The 19,272-nt window shown below is 40.9% G+C and overlaps 3 protein-coding genes across 3 annotated transcripts; 2 read left to right on the top strand and 1 right to left on the bottom strand.

Annotated features, from left to right (window-relative positions):
* Window positions 1–270: 270 nt before the first annotated feature.
* Window positions 271–1,212, bottom strand: LOC131887882 (NADH dehydrogenase [ubiquinone] 1 beta subcomplex subunit 11, mitochondrial-like). The gene is made up of 3 exons (XM_059236605.1): window positions 945–1,212; window positions 603–733; window positions 271–522 (listed from the first exon to the last, which is right to left on the bottom strand). Exons 1-3 carry the CDS (start codon window positions 1,119–1,121, stop codon window positions 372–374), a joined length of 459 nt encoding a protein of 152 aa, XP_059092588.1. The 5' UTR covers window positions 1,122–1,212; the 3' UTR covers window positions 271–371.
* Window positions 1,213–1,668: 456 nt separating this feature from the next.
* Window positions 1,669–3,552, top strand: LOC131887881 (THO complex subunit 6 homolog). The gene is made up of 7 exons (XM_059236602.1): window positions 1,669–1,951; window positions 2,034–2,179; window positions 2,244–2,356; window positions 2,422–2,564; window positions 2,644–2,827; window positions 2,898–3,037; window positions 3,108–3,552. Exons 1-7 carry the CDS (start codon window positions 1,806–1,808, stop codon window positions 3,292–3,294), a joined length of 1,059 nt encoding a protein of 352 aa, XP_059092585.1. The 5' UTR covers window positions 1,669–1,805; the 3' UTR covers window positions 3,295–3,552.
* Window positions 3,553–3,754: 202 nt separating this feature from the next.
* Window positions 3,755–11,881, top strand: LOC131887880 (glycerol kinase-like). Its single transcript, XM_059236601.1, has 4 exons — window positions 3,755–4,246; window positions 4,312–5,220; window positions 5,365–5,515; window positions 11,381–11,881. Exons 1-4 carry the CDS (start codon window positions 3,866–3,868, stop codon window positions 11,671–11,673), a joined length of 1,734 nt encoding a protein of 577 aa, XP_059092584.1. The 5' UTR covers window positions 3,755–3,865; the 3' UTR covers window positions 11,674–11,881.
* Window positions 11,882–19,272: the final 7,391 nt, after the last annotated feature.

The raw sequence follows: 19,272 nt of genomic DNA, 5'->3' as shown, positions 1-19,272 counted from the left end.
TTTTGACTGACCCTCGCCCTGACAACAGTCTCCAAGGCCCTGCTACGGATTGTTTCGAATGCTCGACCACCATGTCGTCGTCGCTGGCATTCCCTTTTGCAGGATCTCTTTTTGGCATTGTCCATTGTGGTCCTCGACACCTTCAATTAGGCCATAATGTCCATCCACTCATCACACCATTATGCACTTCTGGTGATCCAAATTTATACAACAGATAAGGACAATTGAACCTTGATCACCAACTAAGGTTAGATATTGAAGTTGAGCACATTAGCGATCATGGGAGCCTTTATTGTCACCCCTGGCTTAAAGGGAAGACCATACGATCGGGTCCACGATATACTTATCACTACACATTTAATAAACGGTATTCAAATGATAATCTCCTCGTCGGTGAAGTATTCATCATTCGGCAACGGCACCTTGGCTGGATCAATGAAGTCCGGACTAATGGGAAGCAGTCCTTGGGCTTCTCGTTCACGCAATACCAGGTAAGCCTCTCGGAAAGCCCAATCGCGACGTCTACAATGGGAGAATTGGCCATTACAGCAGTCAATCACAAGGAACGAGCAACATTGCGACTGACAAGGAGAGGAACTTACGAGACGTCGGGCATGTAGATGTACCAGAAGATGGTGCCACAAAATATCAAAGCCACGGAGAAGCTGGCAAAATGACGCATAATTGAGTCCATTGTCGGGTCATTAGGATAGAAGCCAAACGAGGTCCAGTCCTGTGACATCAATAATTCCAGCTATACTTTCATATCCACCAAAATTAGCAATCCAACAAACATCCAAAGAGCCTGTCCAAGCCCCCACTCACCCTCCATCAACCCTAGACGACTACCATTCCAAGACTATTGCTAATAGTCGACAACCCTTCGACTCTACGAGTCAAACCATACCTACGCTAAGATATATTCACACGCAAGTCTAACTCACTTCATTAATCTTGTCCTGGGCCCACTTGGTGGTTTCTTCGGGCGAGCGGGTCACGGGTTTCCCCTCCAAGGCCCCACGCCAAACCGCAGCTGTGTGGAATAATCGCGGCTGCTTGGCTGGCACGCCCACCCGAGTCCCTCTAAGAATCGACCAACCAAGGCGAGCGGATCGAGACATGATTCTGCGTGTTAGTTTCCCGTTCTTCACCAACCAATGACCAATGTCCGCTATTTGTGAATATGGCCTCTGAGCTGCTAAGCTAGGTTAGCTGTAGAGGAGTATTGCAAACAGCAGCTGAATTAGACAGACTACATGAAAATAACAACATCGCACTCAAAGTTGAAGCAAGGGTGACCACGTCGCGATCGCTAACCGATGGTGTCAAGGATCCCATGAAAATTGTAATCATAACAGACACCTGGGATGCTCTGACAAAACTGGATCGCGCAATAATGATTCAAGCACGTTCGATTCAATTTCCCCCGACAAGAAATCTTCACGACCATGATTGAATAACCTTTGATTAAGAGTTGAACTTTGCGGACTTCACTGCAAAATCGAGCCATGAGAAATAATTTTATGGTAAAATTGGCCAATTCAAACCGTCAAATGACAAGTAATGAAAGTTCAGCCTAATCGTATGCCAATTACCATCAATGGGATCAAAAAGTAAAACATACTACCTAATTCATGACAAACTATCCGATCCTAGTCCAGTCATTTATCATGGTTAGATTGACCGAATCCAAAACAACAACAAACATACAGTCTTGTTGAGAAAAGTGTGATTTCGTGAGTGACGCTCGCTCGTTGGTTCTCCCGCTCACTCCTAATCCCGGCGTTCCAAGGACGTGTCCCAGTATGTCTCCCGCCTTGTCCAGTGTGGAAATGGTGGCAGAGTACACCTCTCTTTTTGCTCAATGCTTCTCACCCGATGGACAACTCCTGGCCGTGGGCAATCATCTTGGCAAAATCGTCATCTACTCCTTGGAGCAAATCGTCCAAAGGTACCTAAGGAGAAGACCACCGACCACTCCATGCATTCATTGTAGAGGAAGCACACCAATCTACTCTCTTTCCATTCTGCAGGTCCCGAGGTGAGGTGGTGACCGACGAAACGCCCACTCAAGCGGCCCAATTGAGCTCCACGTCCAGTTATTTCTGCCAATTCTGGGCCAAAGAAACCAAAAAACCAATCTTGTCTTTGATATCGAACCCGGATCATTTGATCATTGGTGAGTGAAGAGAGCATGACATGGATGTGCTGGTCCACATCAACTTCGGGTATGTCTTTTGTAGGCACTCAAGGAGAGATCAGTGGTTGGACATGGGCGGGTATCAGGAAGAAATCCCCCAAACAAGCTTGGTCGCTGCCCTTGCCTCGACAACCCGGAACGGCCATTGAGACGGATGTAAGGTTATTTGACTAATTGATGTGCATGAAATTGATCTGACCCGACCTTTGTTGAAAGGATAGGCCAATTATTTGGCTCTGAACTCGTCACCTCAAACAGCCGGACATCTCATCGTGGCGGGCGGTGATCATCACGTCCACGTATATGATCTCGAGACGCGTCTCTCGGTGATGGATCTCCGTGGGCACAGTAATTATGTCCACAGGTGAATTTGGGAAACCATTGAACTAGAGCCTTGGGTCGGTGTGCTTTAAGGTACTAGGTTCTTTTTCATGTCATTCTAGCGTATCGCATTGTCCGCAGAGCAACATGATTGCGAGTGCCAGTGAGGATGGCTCCGTTCGTTTATGGGATGTTCGTCGAAAGAATTCCAACACGTCGACTTTGGTACCCAGTGACAAGGAGCCATTGTGTCGTCCATCTCTGGGCAAGTGGATGGGAGCTGTGAGTCTAAACTCAGACTGGCTGGTAAGTTTCATTGGGGCTCGGCTCGCGGTGCATACTGTATTAAAGTTAAGTTGATCATGGCGTTGTTAAGGCTTGCGGTGGCGGACCCCGCGCAGCCGTGTGGCATTTGCGTACCATGTCGCCGAACGAGGCCCTACCCCCGGATGAAAATGGCGTGCACGAGATCAAGATTCAGGGCGATCGCGTGCTCATCGGTGGGCAAATGAACATGTGAGTCTAGAACTACCAAGGGCAGAAGCCGAGTGGAACGATGAATTTATGATCACGGCTTCGGTTTTAGGTTGTATCAAGCCAATCTCAGCGGTGAAGTTCAATCTGTGGTGCCCGTTTCAAGTAGCTGTATTTACTCAATCATTTGCCAAGAGGCACCCATTCGAATTCTGACTTGCTCCGGATCCAGCTCGAAAATTGACGTCTGCGCACCCAACTTCAGTTACAAAGACCAAACCATCGCATTTCCAATCTAGAACAGGGCCTCGCTATTCCTGTCAATTATCAATGAGAAACAGATATAACGCCCAAGTTGCTCGCGTTGCAATATACGAGAATGACGATCCCAAGAAGTCTTCACATTCTTTTCGCGACATTTTGCCAAGCCTGCCACATCCTAGGGCTTTCTTTGTTCTTTTTCTGGACTAATGAGTTTGTTTAGGTGACATATTTATGTGCTGTACAAAAAGGTACATAATTGAGATTAAAAAATATTTGAACCACTTCCGACAATACTCTTTTGTGCCGTCTTTTAAGTTGGGTGTTTGAACACATAATCCTAAAATTTTATAAATGTTTGCTCACAATTGGTTTGGAACGATTCAAATTATTAGGCAAACTTGATGGCTTCAAAGTGGAACCAGGCAATCAATTTCCAATCGATTTTACGGCAATATTATTCCACAGGTCAGATAACAAACAATCAGCGCATATCCATTAGTCACGCTGTACGTGAATGAACAAAAAACATTGGATCTTCCAAAGCAAAATAAACACAGTTTCTAACCAAGTCGCTCCACCAAAATTGGCGTTACCTATGGTGGAGTCATGACCTTTTCGTCCTTGGATGGTGCCAAGGACCTGGGCCCCCTGATTGGGGCCCTAGATCAAGGCACCTCCAGCACCAAGTTCCTGGTGTTTGCAGCCAACACGGCTGAACTGATCACGTATCATCAGATGCCCGTTCAGACTCAGGCCCCCAAAGTTGGATTCCTGGAACAGGACCCTATGGAACTGATTCAGGGAGCTCGCCATTGCATTGAAGCCACTGTGGCCAATCTGATCCAATTGAATGTGGATCCTGCCGATGTGGTGGCCATTGGAATTGCGAATCAACGTGAAACCACCGTGGTTTGGGATAAGGTCACGGGCCAGCCTTTCCATCATGCCATCGTCTGGTCGGATACTCGATGTTTGGATATTGTTCAGGTGCGATTGATTGGCTTATCATCGAAGTGGGATGGGATGGATTGGAATGTCCAATTATTTTCTAGAGCTACATGAAACGGGTCCAACGCAAATCCGACCCGTTGTTTTATTTCCAACCTTTGAATGGTTTGCCTTTCTCGTCGTACTTTTCGGTGTTCAAATTGCGTTGGCTCATTGACAATGTGCCAGAAGTGAGATGGGCGTTGGAACAGAAACGCCTACTCTTTGGAACCATCGACACTTGGCTCTTGTGGAACCTTACTCGAGGCGAAGAGTCGGAGGAAGTGGGGGATGAGTTAGTTGGCGCTGAAAATGGCCTTCATCTGACGGATGTGACCAATGCTAGTCGAACGTTCCTCATGAACCTTGAGACACTTCAGTGGGATCCGTACCTGCTAAACTTCTTCGACATTCCCCTGGATATCTTGCCTACCATTCGATCGTGCTCTGAGATCTATGGGAAAGTCATGGGTGGCCCACTCGACGGGGTCCCCATTTCTGGGATGTTGGGCGATCAACAAGCGGCGTTAGTCGGGCAAAACTGTTTTCAAGTCGGACAAGTTAAGAATACGTGCGGCTCAGGATGTTTCATGCTCTATAACGTGGGTCCTGGCATGCGACTGTCAGAGAATGGCCTTATTTCTACCGTGGCTTTTCAATTAGGCCCCAACGCTAGACCCTTCTACGCCCTGGAAGGATCGATTGGGGTGGCTGGCAGCGCTCTTACATGGCTCAAAGACAACTTGAATCTCGTGTCAGATATCAAAGAGATTGAAAAACTCGCCTTGAAAGCCGAGACTGATGTGGGTGTGGTGGTAGTGCCAGCCTTCTCCGGTCTTCTGGCACCTCATTGGCACCCTGAGGCCCGTGGCCTTATTTGTGGTCTAAGTCAGTACAGTTCTCGAGACCACGTCTGCCGAGCTACTCTGGAGTCCGTGGCGTTTCAAACGAGAGATGTGCTTGACAAAATGAAGGTCTGAAAATTAGCAAACTTACGATACCTTGAACTCTTATTCAACTTATTACGACTAGGTCATTACTCATTATTGTTTTGTTTCAAGTTAAGAGATAGATTTATTGAAAACGAGTTTAAGGTATCGCACGGTTCATTTGATCAGCTGGACTGTGAGTGTCCAATTAACTCTTTACTTGTGGATGGAGGAATGTCGCAGAGTGACTTGTTGGTCCAACTACAAGCCGATATTCTTGGTATTCCCATCAAGCGTCCATCTATGGCCGAAACCACAGCCCTGGGAGCCGCAGTTGCAGGTAGGTTTTATCGCACCAAATCAATTCGTACGTGTTTGTGAACCTTTCTAGAGATAGAACACTTAGATACAAACCTAGATTCGCGTGTGCCACGGTATTCTGGGGTTACATTTAACACCGTGAAGCAAACTTATGCCTCCATCCAGATGTCACCGATCTGGATGGAGTCAGAAGTACGTTGAAAACGTCTTATTCTCGTTACATCATCGTACGGATGGAAAGGGCCAGTGCATTTCAGTCGAAGTTCCTAACTGAACTAGTCTTTGCATGATCGAGAGAGTCGACTTGTTGCTGGGAGAGCACATTAGTACTACGACAGAAGGAAAACGTTTTGATGTTGGTTCCCTTGAATCTTCTCATAAAAGAGCATTGCATGAAAAAGCCTTGTACCCAATTTTAGTTGAGCAATTACCACGGTATTATTGGGGAAAAGGCTTACACGGCGTCGTGACCTACTGTTTAAGCTATATCTACATTTCACAGAACATGTTCAGTTGATAACGTTTAAATCCCTTCCCTCTTGTTCCCTCTGTAGCTTTGCTACGTACCTTTGCCACGTACCTTTGCCAAATACGGTTATTAACTCTGCCAGAGCAATACGGTCACTTAAATCCGATCTATACGTGTAGATAACTTATCAATAACCCCGACCTGAGACTGGCCTAGCTGATCTACTGTTAGTTATTCCCTTTCTGATAGAGAAACAAAATCTCTCACTTAAAAAAACCTTATGCTTTTCAAAGAATTAAAAACCTATAGCTCTTGAAAACATATTTAATGGACATTTTGGAGCACATTCAGTTGGCACTTGAATACAAATTAACATGATCTTTTGTACGGTTTCCGAGTTACATGGGAATAAATGGTTCATTTTCCTCATTTTTAGCTCAAAAATGCCCCCGATGTATTTGAAATCTAATACCCAAGCGATAAATACCAAATTTCAAAGTCGCAAAAGTAAAATATGATTTTTGTTGCATAATTTCTAATGTTATATCCCATTTCAAAAAACCGTCGGAGTAAAAGAACGCAAGGCAGAAAATTACAAAGATATCTTCTAGTACTTACCTCGAAATTTGATTAGGCTTTTTTACCACCTTCACGAGAAATGTTAGTCGAGAGATAATAAGACGACTGTATCCAAGAATACACTTTAAATGTCCATAAAATAGGTTTTCGAAAGTTATAGTTTCGTACATGATCTGGCTTGTAATGTTAACTTAGTCTGAGTTAGAATCTCTTAAAGCATAAAAATCATAGTCGTTTCATTTCATTTTGCGTGCTCCAAGATGCCAAGATGTGTTTTAGTATTTCTTTCAAAAACGTAAAAGGAATTTTGACTACTGTGCTAATGCATTTCACGAATAATCGAAGCATATTGAACAACGAAAGCGCACGAAGAATCAGAGAGCAGGACTTCATTTTATGAACGAACCGGGATTATCAAAAGCTCGAAGCTACACTCAAAACGTACGTTAAGCCTCTGAAAATTGAAAATGATCAAATATTTGTCAGTCATAGCCATATGGTTAAGTTGCAATTAAGAGTCCCAAAATTGTAGTTAATCACGGCCTGAAAGAGATAGTTAATTTATTAACGCATGGATATTTTTTTTGCTTTGGTTGAACATTTTCATGTGCAATTGTAATTAAATAACGTTATTTTTATAAACATAGTTTTTTCCCATTGAACTGCGTAACTGAACATCAATGAACAACAGACCCTTAACAAACTACTTGGCTGTTCGGGCATTTACTAAAGGATCGCCTCACAATCTTAAAATGAACTGACTAATCATAACCTAAGTCAATCGTAAATAGCCCTCATGCTACTTATGCTTAAAGGAAGAAAAAAAATGTTTCTTACGCTTTTGGCCCAACTTTTGACCACGTATGCTTTGCGACTAAACAGGTCAAGTATGATTGTCCAAAACTCCAATAGATCATGTCCAGGCTCCAGTCGACTCAAAATCAAATAAAAGATAGGATGCCGTGATCAAACTATCAATGTGGAAGCAAAATTAAAATTAGGTAAGGTGTCAAAGGATTTATACAAACAGGTCATGGCAATTCTTAAATATGTAAGTGTTTAGTCTCGTCTAGAAATCAATAAGACCAGAGGTGATTTTGAGATGTGTTAAGATTATTTCCCTAAAAACAAGTGCGTGAACCTCATTGATTTTTGGTACTTTCAAAATAGAAACTTCAGAGTTTTATAATGACATTTATTGGTGAAGAGTTATAGGGATGCCTTAATTTCAGATTTAAGCTTTCTATATTTTAGAGAATCCTGTTTTTAAAGCCTAACTCTCGATATTTCTGAACTTCTCCACTCTTTGAAAGTATTTAGACAGCATTGCTTAACCTAGGTATCGTAGAGCTGAGCTGAGCTGTGCATCGGATCGGATTGGGAAGAAAATTTCGGATTCGGGCTCGGTCAGATTGAACATTTCGTTCGGATTCGGATTGGGTTCGGATCCGATCCAAGTCCAAAAATTGCAAGATAAACTAAATGTATGTAAATTTATTTTATGAATGGTTACTTTCGCAACCCTCAAAATGTGAGGAAAATCAAAGAACATCAATATTAAAAGCTGTGAATGGACCTTCCGTCTTAAAAGTTATCATAATTGTGTGGCAATCCCTCACAAATAAAGAAACCCAAAATTTCAAAGAATATGAAAAGGATCAAAATAGTTTTGGTCCTTACAGTCAATATTAGGAAAGAGGAAATTAGAATACCTCAGCACATCAAGCCTGTTAATGAACAACTTTTGCACCATTTTGATGACAGAATTATATTCAAGAGTACTACAATTGTGGCATATGACAAAGACAAGCTATGCTTTTGAATTATTGTCACAATAAATGACATTATTGCAACAGGAAAATTATACTTTGACTAAGGCAACTTGACTCCATCTCATCATTTTTAAATGTTTTAGTGACAAAGTGCACATTTAGTTGAGGTTAAATGAGTTCTTTTAAGGTCAGTTGGGTGAACAAAAGATTTGCATCAGATTTTGCGAAATATTTCGGATTATGGTCGGAAGAAGCAAATATATCTCGGATTCGAATTCAGATTCGGATCCGAGAAAAAATTCGGATGCGGATTCGTTCGGATTGGGCAGAGCTATCGCATTAGGATGCGGATTGAGCAGAAAATTTCGGATTCGGATTCCGTCGGATTGCGAAAAAATTCGCGGATTCGGATTGCAAAAAATCCTGTCGGATCCGATGCACAGCTGTAGTATGCAGGCCCTTGATGTTGACCTATCCTGTTAAATTGATCTTTCTTGAACAATTAGCCCTTATTGGCATGTCACAAAATTCACCTATGGGCGACTAAGAAGTCATCCAAATAGTGGACCTTTTTGTCAGGATATTATTTTACTGCATAATTTTCCAGAAATTTTCTTTATCACATCACATTCCTAAAGTGTGCTAGCTAGGGACCAAAAATGCTCCATTCTTCGTCCAAGTAGGCAATGCCATCCCCACGACATCCCATTCTTGAGCTTATTGGGGATTTTGATGCTTTTCCATGGACTTTCTTTGTTCACCATTTGTCCATAGATGTGTAGCAAATGACATGAGATGCTTTCTTACCTCAAATGTGTGTCTACTATGCCATGGTTCACGGTGAGTCTAGAGAGGCCCCTTTTTAAAAGTTTAACTTTGCTTAAATTTTTGACAGAGCTTTCAAGATGAAATTTTTGCTAGATTTGTGGGAAAAATCTTGACGCTTATTGCATTGATTTTAATGATCCCATCAACGTTTTCGGTGCGTTTCATTTGGATTCAGCAAGTAAAATAATGAATGGACTCAGCCATTTAACTTTCCTTAGAATGTTTGTGTTAAATTGTTACTTTCAGTGCTTCACTTAACTGTAGAAAACTGGCAGTTAAAATCGATCAATATGACTTAGTTGGTAATAAATGATCAGTTATCACTCTCATTATAGTTGAATGCAAAAATTAAGTACGCGTACGTGTGCTGTAGTAACGTTCTTTTCTTATTAAGATGTTATGTTCTTCGATTTCCTTAGGTAAGTACAAGCATACCTGAAATGAGGTCAAAGTCACGTACCTGCTTTTTTTATCTATCAACGTTTTGCATACCTTAAACGAGATAAAAGATATTTGACCAAGGGATTAAAACAGTACTTTAGTGCGAGTGCTTTCTCGTCTTATACGAGTATCTCTGCCTGAGTTTCTAGAGAAATGCCTTTTTTGACTTTGTTTGAGACAATTGCCACCACATGCTCTTTAAAAGGTTATCATAATTTAGTTTCCTCTGTTGTGCAAAGCATTGCTCTTAACTCAATGGGTGAATGTTTTAAGGTGTCATGAAACTGTGATCTTTACTCAGAGAATGAGCCTCTGCATGCTTGACCGTCAAAAACATCCCACTTTTATGGGTCAATTTTAACATCTTTGCATTGAAGGATTTATTTTTTTTGAAAGATTTTAACTTGTCCACTTTCAATAGGAAAAACAATTTCAATCATGTATTTAGTAAAAGATGTAATAGTAACACATGGAAAAAATAAAAAAGTTAACCCGAGTAAATAAATGTCAAATGTGAACCTTGAAATTAAGCTTTAAGTTTGCTAAGACATGATTAACACCCACAGACGTGGAACCATCCTGATGCTTAACTTGACTATGAGAAAATGTGAGTTATCTAAGTAAGCTGGACGACATTCACACCTCGAACCTTGGCACAGATTTGCAACTAATATCACTCAAATGGACTTAAAAGCCACTCAAGCTAGGAGTAAACTGGTCTCTAATTTTAAAAAAGCGTTCGAGGTCAAAACAGCTTCAAATATCTTCAACCAATGCCCCCTTTTAACTCGTGGTGGCAACTAGCAACGTGACAATTAGAATTGGGATAAAACAGGCTTTAATATTTTCCTGGTTACCCACTCGTCACTCATGATAAAAGCGATTGCAAAGACTCCATCTTGTTTTTTAACGAATACTGCAGTACATGTACAGGCTGTCTGATATTTCTGGGTTGCATCGTTAGTTGTAGACCAAAAGATCATTTTTCTACGTTTTCCAGGAAAGTAAAAGAAATACCACAGTTTATTGAATGCTTCCTATCTCAGAACATGCGACAAATTAATGTCGATGTGGGAGAGATCACTTTAGATTATCAATGTCACCAACGCCATTTTGAAAACGTGGTGATCTGAAGTGACCTATTATATTAGCTTAAATTTGCAAATGTATTTGGGTGGTGGGGTCGAAGGAAAGAGCCTGACCCGGCCAGCGAAGCCAGCCATCACATCGGCCTTACATGTACTTCTGCTAAGCATTGTCGTGATCCGTATAATTTTTGGTTCTTCGTCTGTGGGCGTGGTTATCGTCTAAATGCTTCCTTGAGAAAGGTCGGAGAGGCGAATAAAACCGGACCTCCCTCATGTTAAGTAACTGCCCTAACCACTGCACCACGTTTCCTCTCTTTTGTATTCGAATTTCCGTAACTTCAAAGTGGGTTGAGAAAGAGGATAACTGCGATGATGCCTGTGGCTTGAATTTTTTAAAGCTTTACAATGACTTGACTCGAATATGAAGTCATAGATTCATAAGGTCCTATGTTCACATGTCGTCGGACACCCTGTACCGTCTTACGTATCAATGACTTTGCCTTGGACCCCAGTCGCTCATGCAGACATTCTCTAACCCCGTTGTCCTGCGATTGTAGAAATAGAATGAGACATGTCGGACGGATAGATCTATCCACAAATCACTTTTTCAAAACCAGTTCAGTAGTGGTCCCTATTTCCGAGAAGTCTGTTGCAAATTAGTGGTTGTGCAATCCATTGCTAAAGGCTTCATTTTCCTTATTTTTCAGCCGGAATTGCCGATGGAATCGATGTTTGGGATCTCCAGTCTTTGGGCGAGGTCTCATTTGACACATTCTACCCGAAGATATCCGAAGAAATCCGCGAGGTCAAGATGGAAAAATGGTGCATTGCTATGAGGAAAGCAAGACCGTCAGGATATCTTTCCGAAGAAGGCATGAATCAGACTTCTAAGACTACTCGAAGCATCAATGCATCCATACCATTGACCATTTTCAGCTTGTCAACATTCTTAATGTTAAAGATAGCGGACATTCTTCAAAACCAAACTGGATCTAGTTGAAATTCCATTACTGATCTCGCAACCAGAGCTGACAAGACGTCAAAATACTGCTGTTGTTTTGCTCACTGATTTAGGTGCTTTAGATCAAACTTTGCCAATAAAGTTACTCAAGATCTTAAAGTGAAAGAACGTGACTTTAAAGATTTTGCAATGTTTATTTCCATTATGTTTATGTATGTATGCATGGTAAATTAAAATTTAAGTCATATCACTTTTTTCCAAAACGTACAGTTCCCGTGGGATGCAAACAAAATACGAGTACCAAGGATGCAACGTAGATTTGAGAAATATCACAGGTATGAGGAAGGCCACACATTGGTTCATCAAGGTGTTCTCAAATCAGCCAGAGATTCCTCTTCCACAGCCTCTAATGTACTGACAAATAAGGTGCTGACACTTCGTCTCGGTTTGGATTGATATGAGCTATGGAATTTGCCGAGTCGGGATTGCTCGGTGGCGGAAACTCCACGATTTGACGAATGTTGAGAGCCACTCAGTAAACTAATAATGGGAGCACTGGGTGTGGTAGTACTGTGATTGGCATTCGGGACAACTCGCGATGCTCGTTTTCTTTGCTGAAGACGCAGGACCGTCCGATTGATGGTCACCGTCTTGACCAGGGCAGATTGGGAATGGAGGGAAGAAGGATTGTTTCTAGGTTTAAGACTCACAGACTTGGTTCTTAACAGAGGAGGCGTCTTTTGGCCGGATTCCAGGTAATTTGGGGGATTTTCTGACTTGGCCGCCGCCAACCTGAGTATTCGGAGGGTTTCCAAAAAACATATGAAACAAATGTGATAGAACACATTGAGCACTCGTCCAAAACTCTTTCCATCTCCGTCTGAATTGATCATGGTGTCTTGGGTTTTGTTTTGGTCACCGAAGTGAGAACAGCAAAAACGCTCAGTAGAAACTCGGGATCCGTCTCTCATGACCACACAATTGCAACTGAAGAGATTTCACGGCGTTGCCCGGTTTTTACTCTCGCAGGCTTCGAATCCGTCGTGCTTTCTGAGCAATGGGACTTTGGAATCACCACCCTTCACTCCCTTCGTTCTCGTTGGCCTCTCTCTCCGTCTTTCTCGGGTCCTAGCCCTCCAAATCTCGCGGTCGCTCTCAACGCTCTCAACCCACTCCTCGGCCATGAAGAAAAGTGAACAAGTAGGCATGCGCGCGTAACAATTATACAGCGAACCAAAGTGTACGTACGAGATGGCAATCACTCTTGGAAACGATGCTCAAGTTGATGTTGATGTTAATCCAAAGCTGTGGACTTTCGCACTCTCTGAAACAATTTTCAAGGAAATTTCCTCACTCAAAAAAAATCTTGAGCATGACCTTTGCCTCCACACTCATGGGCAAGAATCGAATAGCACTCGTTCTCAAAAGGATCTTGTTACAAACACATCATCATCATGCCCTGTCTTATCTAGCCGACCTCGTATTCACGAAACCGAGGTCGTGAGCATTAGTCAATGAATCATAAGTGTTGTGATTTATCATCCATGATTCGATTAAACGTGGAATTTTCCACAAAATTTAATAGGATGATGGCTTTTGAGCAGACAGTTCTGCGCAAATTCGTACGTGCTTACCGTTAGGGTCGAATTCAACTCTGACCTTTTGACTTCCGACTTTGTGCCACGGTATAAAGTACCGAAATTCTAATAAAAGAATTCTAGATTATTCGCAGTAGTGAATATCAACACTTTAACCTCCGGCGTGTTGAATCTTGACCTAAAATGATCACCTCCTATCTGTTTAGTGTACGTAGCTAGGCACGAGTAAATAGTCTATCGGAATCCTCCATTCCGGAGTAAGCGGGGAAAAGAGTTGTCCATTCGCCTAACGCATGTCCATAATCTCAGAGTCCAAGGAGCAAGAATGTGCAAGGTCTTGCGAACACGGAATGCTCCAATGTACTGTTTTCCATAAAGTAATGCATGATAGTAAACTGACTACGAAATGTCCATGTATGTACTGGCTTGCAGATTTCGAATGCGAGCTAAGAATAGCGTTGCTCCGACAGCCATTCAAGCACAGCAAAGCACATCCCAATGCCCGAGTCGGTTCGTATTCGTACGTTGAAAAGACCGACCCGAATCAACAGGGCTTTCCTGCCGAATTCGGATCCCAAAACTTCTTCAACTTGAGGCGCCGTCAGTGGTTAGTTGAACATGGGATTCACCACCACATCCATTGGCGCACTCGTTCAAGAGATCAAGGTCTGGCACTGCTGATCATGATATGAGCTTATGATACGAACAGGGTACCTTTTTCTTGGACAATCTTCGCTCACGGCATGGATGCATTACTTCGTTATGATGGGTGGCAAATATTATGGTCATGCTATAGGTCATTCCCAAAGGATGCTCATTTGATATACATGCCTACCAGCTTACCAGTTCTTGAGTCCATTGAGAGGTCAAACCCCGTCTACAATAAACTTGAATATTATGGTAGCATGATTTCTTTCAGTTTTCGTATCATATTTTAGGGAACCCGCTCTTCTCAAAGGTCGGCGATGCCTGCCATTGCAATTGGGAGGCTTTGGGGCAGTATTTGTTGTCTCCGCATGAAATGTTGAGCTGAGTGGCCTAGCTTCTTTCGAAGTCACATGTCGTTCGTTGATGAACTAGTTAGTACTAGTTACATACTAACAAGGCTTTATTCCGAATTGAGCTTCATGTGGCCGGGTGATACCCTTTGCTAGCTGTATTTTACAATACGAACGCATCGTACTGCATACAATAGCTCAACAGTCATTAATATATTTCTGAGTTTGTTATTGCCAATATCATACAATCTTGATTCAGAGTCAAATTCCACGTAAAGTATTTCCAAAGGAGAGCTTCAATTCGTGAAATGAATGTTAATTAAACGTTGCCAATTTCGTTGTTGATAAACATACTCACAGTTTATATTCTCGAATAATGGTCTAGTTAGCTTCCGCTTATCTTTGGTTCATTGAAACGTTAGGAATTAGGACTGTTAACGTTGTATACCAATTGCTATTCTGGTGCTTGACATTTATTTGCATCTTTTAGTCTGCTTAGTTCCACCTTGTGGTTCTACTAATTTTCATTTTTGAATCGCTGAACCACATGTCAATATGACAACTTCCGCTATGCCAATACTATCATCAACAACAGGTAGATTCTCATCTCACAGCAAGAAACTTCTGCAAATATATGAAATGTTCACGGCCAAACCACCCACAGCATTTTGCTTGCCGATTCTGTCTATTTCTCTACGATAGTAACATCTAGAGACCCTGAATCAAGAGTTGGTCGAGGTGTGGTAAGTGGCTCTATTTCAAAAAGTAAACAATCAGAAGAAGTAAAAAGTTGTTTCCAATACATTTTGAATGAATGCATTGTTTAGGAAAGAGTAATGTCATGACTAGACGCAGCCGAAATATGCATTTTTCAGTTTATGTCACTTAATTTTCAAAACAGTTTTTGCATACATTGCATATTTTGGGTTTAAGTTAAGCAAAGTTAAATGCAGTGTAACAATCAATTAGTGCAACTCCTGGTCATGGCAATGCATAGTTTCTTAATATACATTTTGGCAATCTCTAGTCATGAAAAACACCATTGAATATGTGCTTCAAGAATATGGCTAACTTTTTACTTTACAGCAAAGCAGTTTAGTCAATTCGCCGATAGAAACATTTTATATTTTTACGAATAATTTTTATGTTACTCAATAATTCATTTCTGAATCTAATTTTTCATAAAACCAAATTGCTAGGAAGTTTTATTAGAGATCTAAAATGAAATTGACACATTTAACCTACCTGGTTCTTTCATGGAGCACGTTGCTTTGTACTGAAAGGTGTAAACCATTGAACATGATATTACTTTCTCTTTTGAAGTTCTTTAGTGAAAGTTATTATTTACAGACTACCAGAAAACAGTGTGACAGCTTAATTTTACTCAGCCTTACTTTGCTAAAACCATTCTAGTGGCATATGACACTCTAGCCTTGAGAAATTAGCACAAGTCATGGAGGCCATCAGGCATGGAGAGGAAAACTTTACAAAAGAGAGACAAGAGAAATGGCGGCCTCTTCCTCAGATTATCCGTCAATGGATTATCAAGATATTCTAAACTGTCGCTCAGATCAGACAATGGAAACAAAAATCCCCGCTCAAAGATATTGGATAAAATGGACGCCTATGTTTTTAAAAGCTTTTTCTTTCGGATTGTCTTTATATGCAAAACCATTGAAAACATTCGTTATGGAATCGTCAACTAATCTAACAAGGTCTTTAGGAAATGCCCAAATCTATAAGAATACTGATTATTTTCCTCAGAGTTTAACAGAATGCAAACCAAGTATACTTTTGACATTGTTAGAACATACTTTCAATAATTTGAAATTGGACATGGTGTATATTTTGTATTGGTCATGGGAATTGGCGAAGAAAGGCCGCTTTGTGATAACAATATTTCAGCTCCCAAAAAGTCACATAGGATACTACCATACATTATGGAAAGCGATTTAAAAGAAGAAAAAAAAAACATCGTGTTTGTATGACAAAATGTTGAGTTACCTTGCCTCAAATGAAAATATCGAAAGCTTCTGGATTATGTAGTAAAAATTCTAGCGTTTTAAGAATTAGAAATTATAAATATAATAACAGATGTGCCTGTTTCCATTTATTACTCGGTCAAAGAGCTGTGAAAAAAAGAAAAATTAACCTCCGCTGATGTCCACTCCTCTAGTTAAAGGTCTCTCTGGGTCAGGTAAGTGGGAATAGTGCTCTGTATTTAATACAAGTAGGACTTTAGAAATATATGAACATATAAACTAATTGTACCAGAAATACAACTTTTTACAGAAAACGATTAGCATATCTTGTACATGAACTTTCCAGACTCTATGCCTAGTACTCTTGCCAACCCGACACAATCATCAAAAGAAAGATAAAAGCTATTTCACAGGAACAGCTCCGAAATGTTTTGTTTTCAGTTAGCTTCTTTTCTGTAGAGAACAGTACATACATCCCACAGACGATGACATTCGTATGGCCCATTTCATGCTCGAATTTTGGAGAGACAACAACAATCACTCAGTTATTTTTTTGGAACAAATTTTGTGCCTGCACGTACGTACGTATACAGTACACTGCCAAGTTCCTTCAAACTAAAGCGCTCCTTCTTCATCCTCCCCCTCATCAGTGATCTATTTTGGAAGAGTTATTTGGCCCGAAAGGCGAAGGGAAGAGGGCGTGTTATGTAAGGAGAGCTAGAGAGAAGCTTAACGAAAGGTGGTAAGAGCATCTTTTGGAGATGGAGGTGCATGCGTCAAGTCTGTGCTCTCAAATTGGACTTTGAGTCAAGAAACGAACATGACAAAAAAGTTTGACGGTCAGGAAAACTTCTGATGCAATTTGTACTACAGATTGTTCATCCTCAAGCTCTATTTGTAAACAAGGGGGTTTCCATAGGCTACAGAACTGCGTATCGTTGGTTCTGTTTCTTATTTCATTTATTGTACTGCATTTGCCATATCTTAACCTGGAATGAACAATCATAATAAGACTAGTGACCTATTGAAAACTCTTCTCTTTTCCCTGTTCTATCAATCAATCCCTGCATGCAACGAGGTATTTCACATGAATCAGATAAAATGTGTCGAAAAGACGTGGAAGAAAGTAAAGACTTTTTATGGTTTTGCCGAGTTGTTATCCCATGAATGACCTGCTCTGTCCGAAGATCAATGAAAATGATGCCATCGGCTAACATTCAAGGTTAAAAATGCTGGGACGTCAGGAGAGGTTTGACTTCAGGCCAAATGGAACCGTGCATTGTTTCAAAGTGACAGAGCGGACGAAAGGCACTTCTAAAGCCAAGTGCCCTGTTGATCCGGTTGCATCTTTCAAGTCAGACTTGGACAAACTTTTTGATAGCATTCCTGATCAACCATATATTCAAGGACTAGCTCGGTCTGCCAACTCAAATTCGTTGCTAGACCAAATATCATATAAAGATTGAAAAGTAATAAATAGACGAAATATAACCTTTCATTTTAATAGTACTGGGGATTACATTCCCTGCAGCGGTTAGAAAAGCTCGTGAAAAACCGAATCAAAAAAGAAAAAAAAATATCTTAACTTTAATTTCGTAGGGCACTCTACCTGCCTCCTTGACTCTCTGAAACATGCGTCCTCAATTAGGGTATTTAGATAAAAGCAGATATTTTCATGGGTTATCCCCTTAACCCCTTGACCGCTTTGCCTTATGCTTCAACCAATCTGATTTGAGATATTTCGGTCGAAGCAGAATTTAATTGGTTCTTGGAAGGGGTTAAGCGGATAAGCCACAAAAATAGCAGCCAAAGATTCGCCCAATCAATAAACCAATCACCAACACAATTATTTTCTTCATGTTAGGTATCCAAACCCGACCTTTACAAACTAGATTTACATTTGTTATAAATTTTCGAAATCTTATATTAAAGGTAAGCATAAACGAAATATTTAAAATGGTTACTCATGCTTCAAATATGGATTCCTTTAAAGTGGGAAAAAGAAAATATCTGAAAACCCACCTCGGGTATTTCAAGGCCATCTTGGATATTTCGAGACCATCTAGAATATTTGGAGGCGAATAAGGCAAATAAATATGTGTAGATTTAAAAAGAAAAAATAATAATCGTAGCTATTTCTTTTGGTATTATTGAGAAATATATACCCATTAACCAGTAGTGACATATAAGTCTGCGAAAATGAACAAACCATAAGTAGGTGAGTAGACAAATCGATGAAAACGTAACCAATAGGAGAATTAGGGCCCATATTTCAAATATTCAACATTTCCAAAGGTGGCGTCAACCTGTGAACACTATCGTCAAATATTGTGGTTACCGATAAGCCAAACGGTGTCGTCATTCACTCTTCGGACAAATTTGTTTCCGTTTCTTTTTGGTTCATAGCTTTGACTTTGGGGTCCGTTAATCTGTTAGCAGACCGAAATTCTAGATATCTGTTCCTGGAGCCGCCTTGTCATTTCTTGCCATTTTACTAACGAATTTACGTTGGTCTGACATTTTGTTTCCTTTGCTTCAAAAATGATTTGTACTTTCGAAACGAAATTGATCCCATTAATCACCGTCATTTTCTATGATTTGTTTTGTTTTTGATTGCATTTTCTAGATCGGATACAAGAGGCGAGAATTTTCATAACATTAAGTGAACAAGTGCGAAATACAAATTGAACCCACATATGAAGGCTAAGGACCGCAAGACTGGCACAAAAATGCCAGACATGAAAGGGTTTTCTGAAGCTGAAGTTGAAATAGAAGCTAGAAAACAATGTATACAATTAAAGGTGTAAATTTGGAAGTCTCTTGATTTTCAAACTTTTTAGTGTCGGATATTTTATGGCATTTCCCTGAAACCATTCAGAACCTCAATAGGATGAATATCAAAAGAGACCACTAAAAATAGATCGGCCAAGCAGACCCTCTTGAGATTCTACTCACACTTGTCTGGGAAATTCGCGCTTAGGGTCCACGCGCTGAGGCCGTTTCGAGAACCCTCAGTCTAGACGAATCTAAAATGGTAAACGTTATTCTCCACCGATTAGT

Source organism: Tigriopus californicus, chromosome 10 (assembly GCF_007210705.1).
Source record: "Tigriopus californicus strain San Diego chromosome 10, Tcal_SD_v2.1, whole genome shotgun sequence".
Classification (NCBI taxonomy): domain Eukaryota; kingdom Metazoa; phylum Arthropoda; class Copepoda; order Harpacticoida; family Harpacticidae; genus Tigriopus; species Tigriopus californicus.
This window is presented reverse-complemented; position numbering and strand designations above follow the sequence as displayed.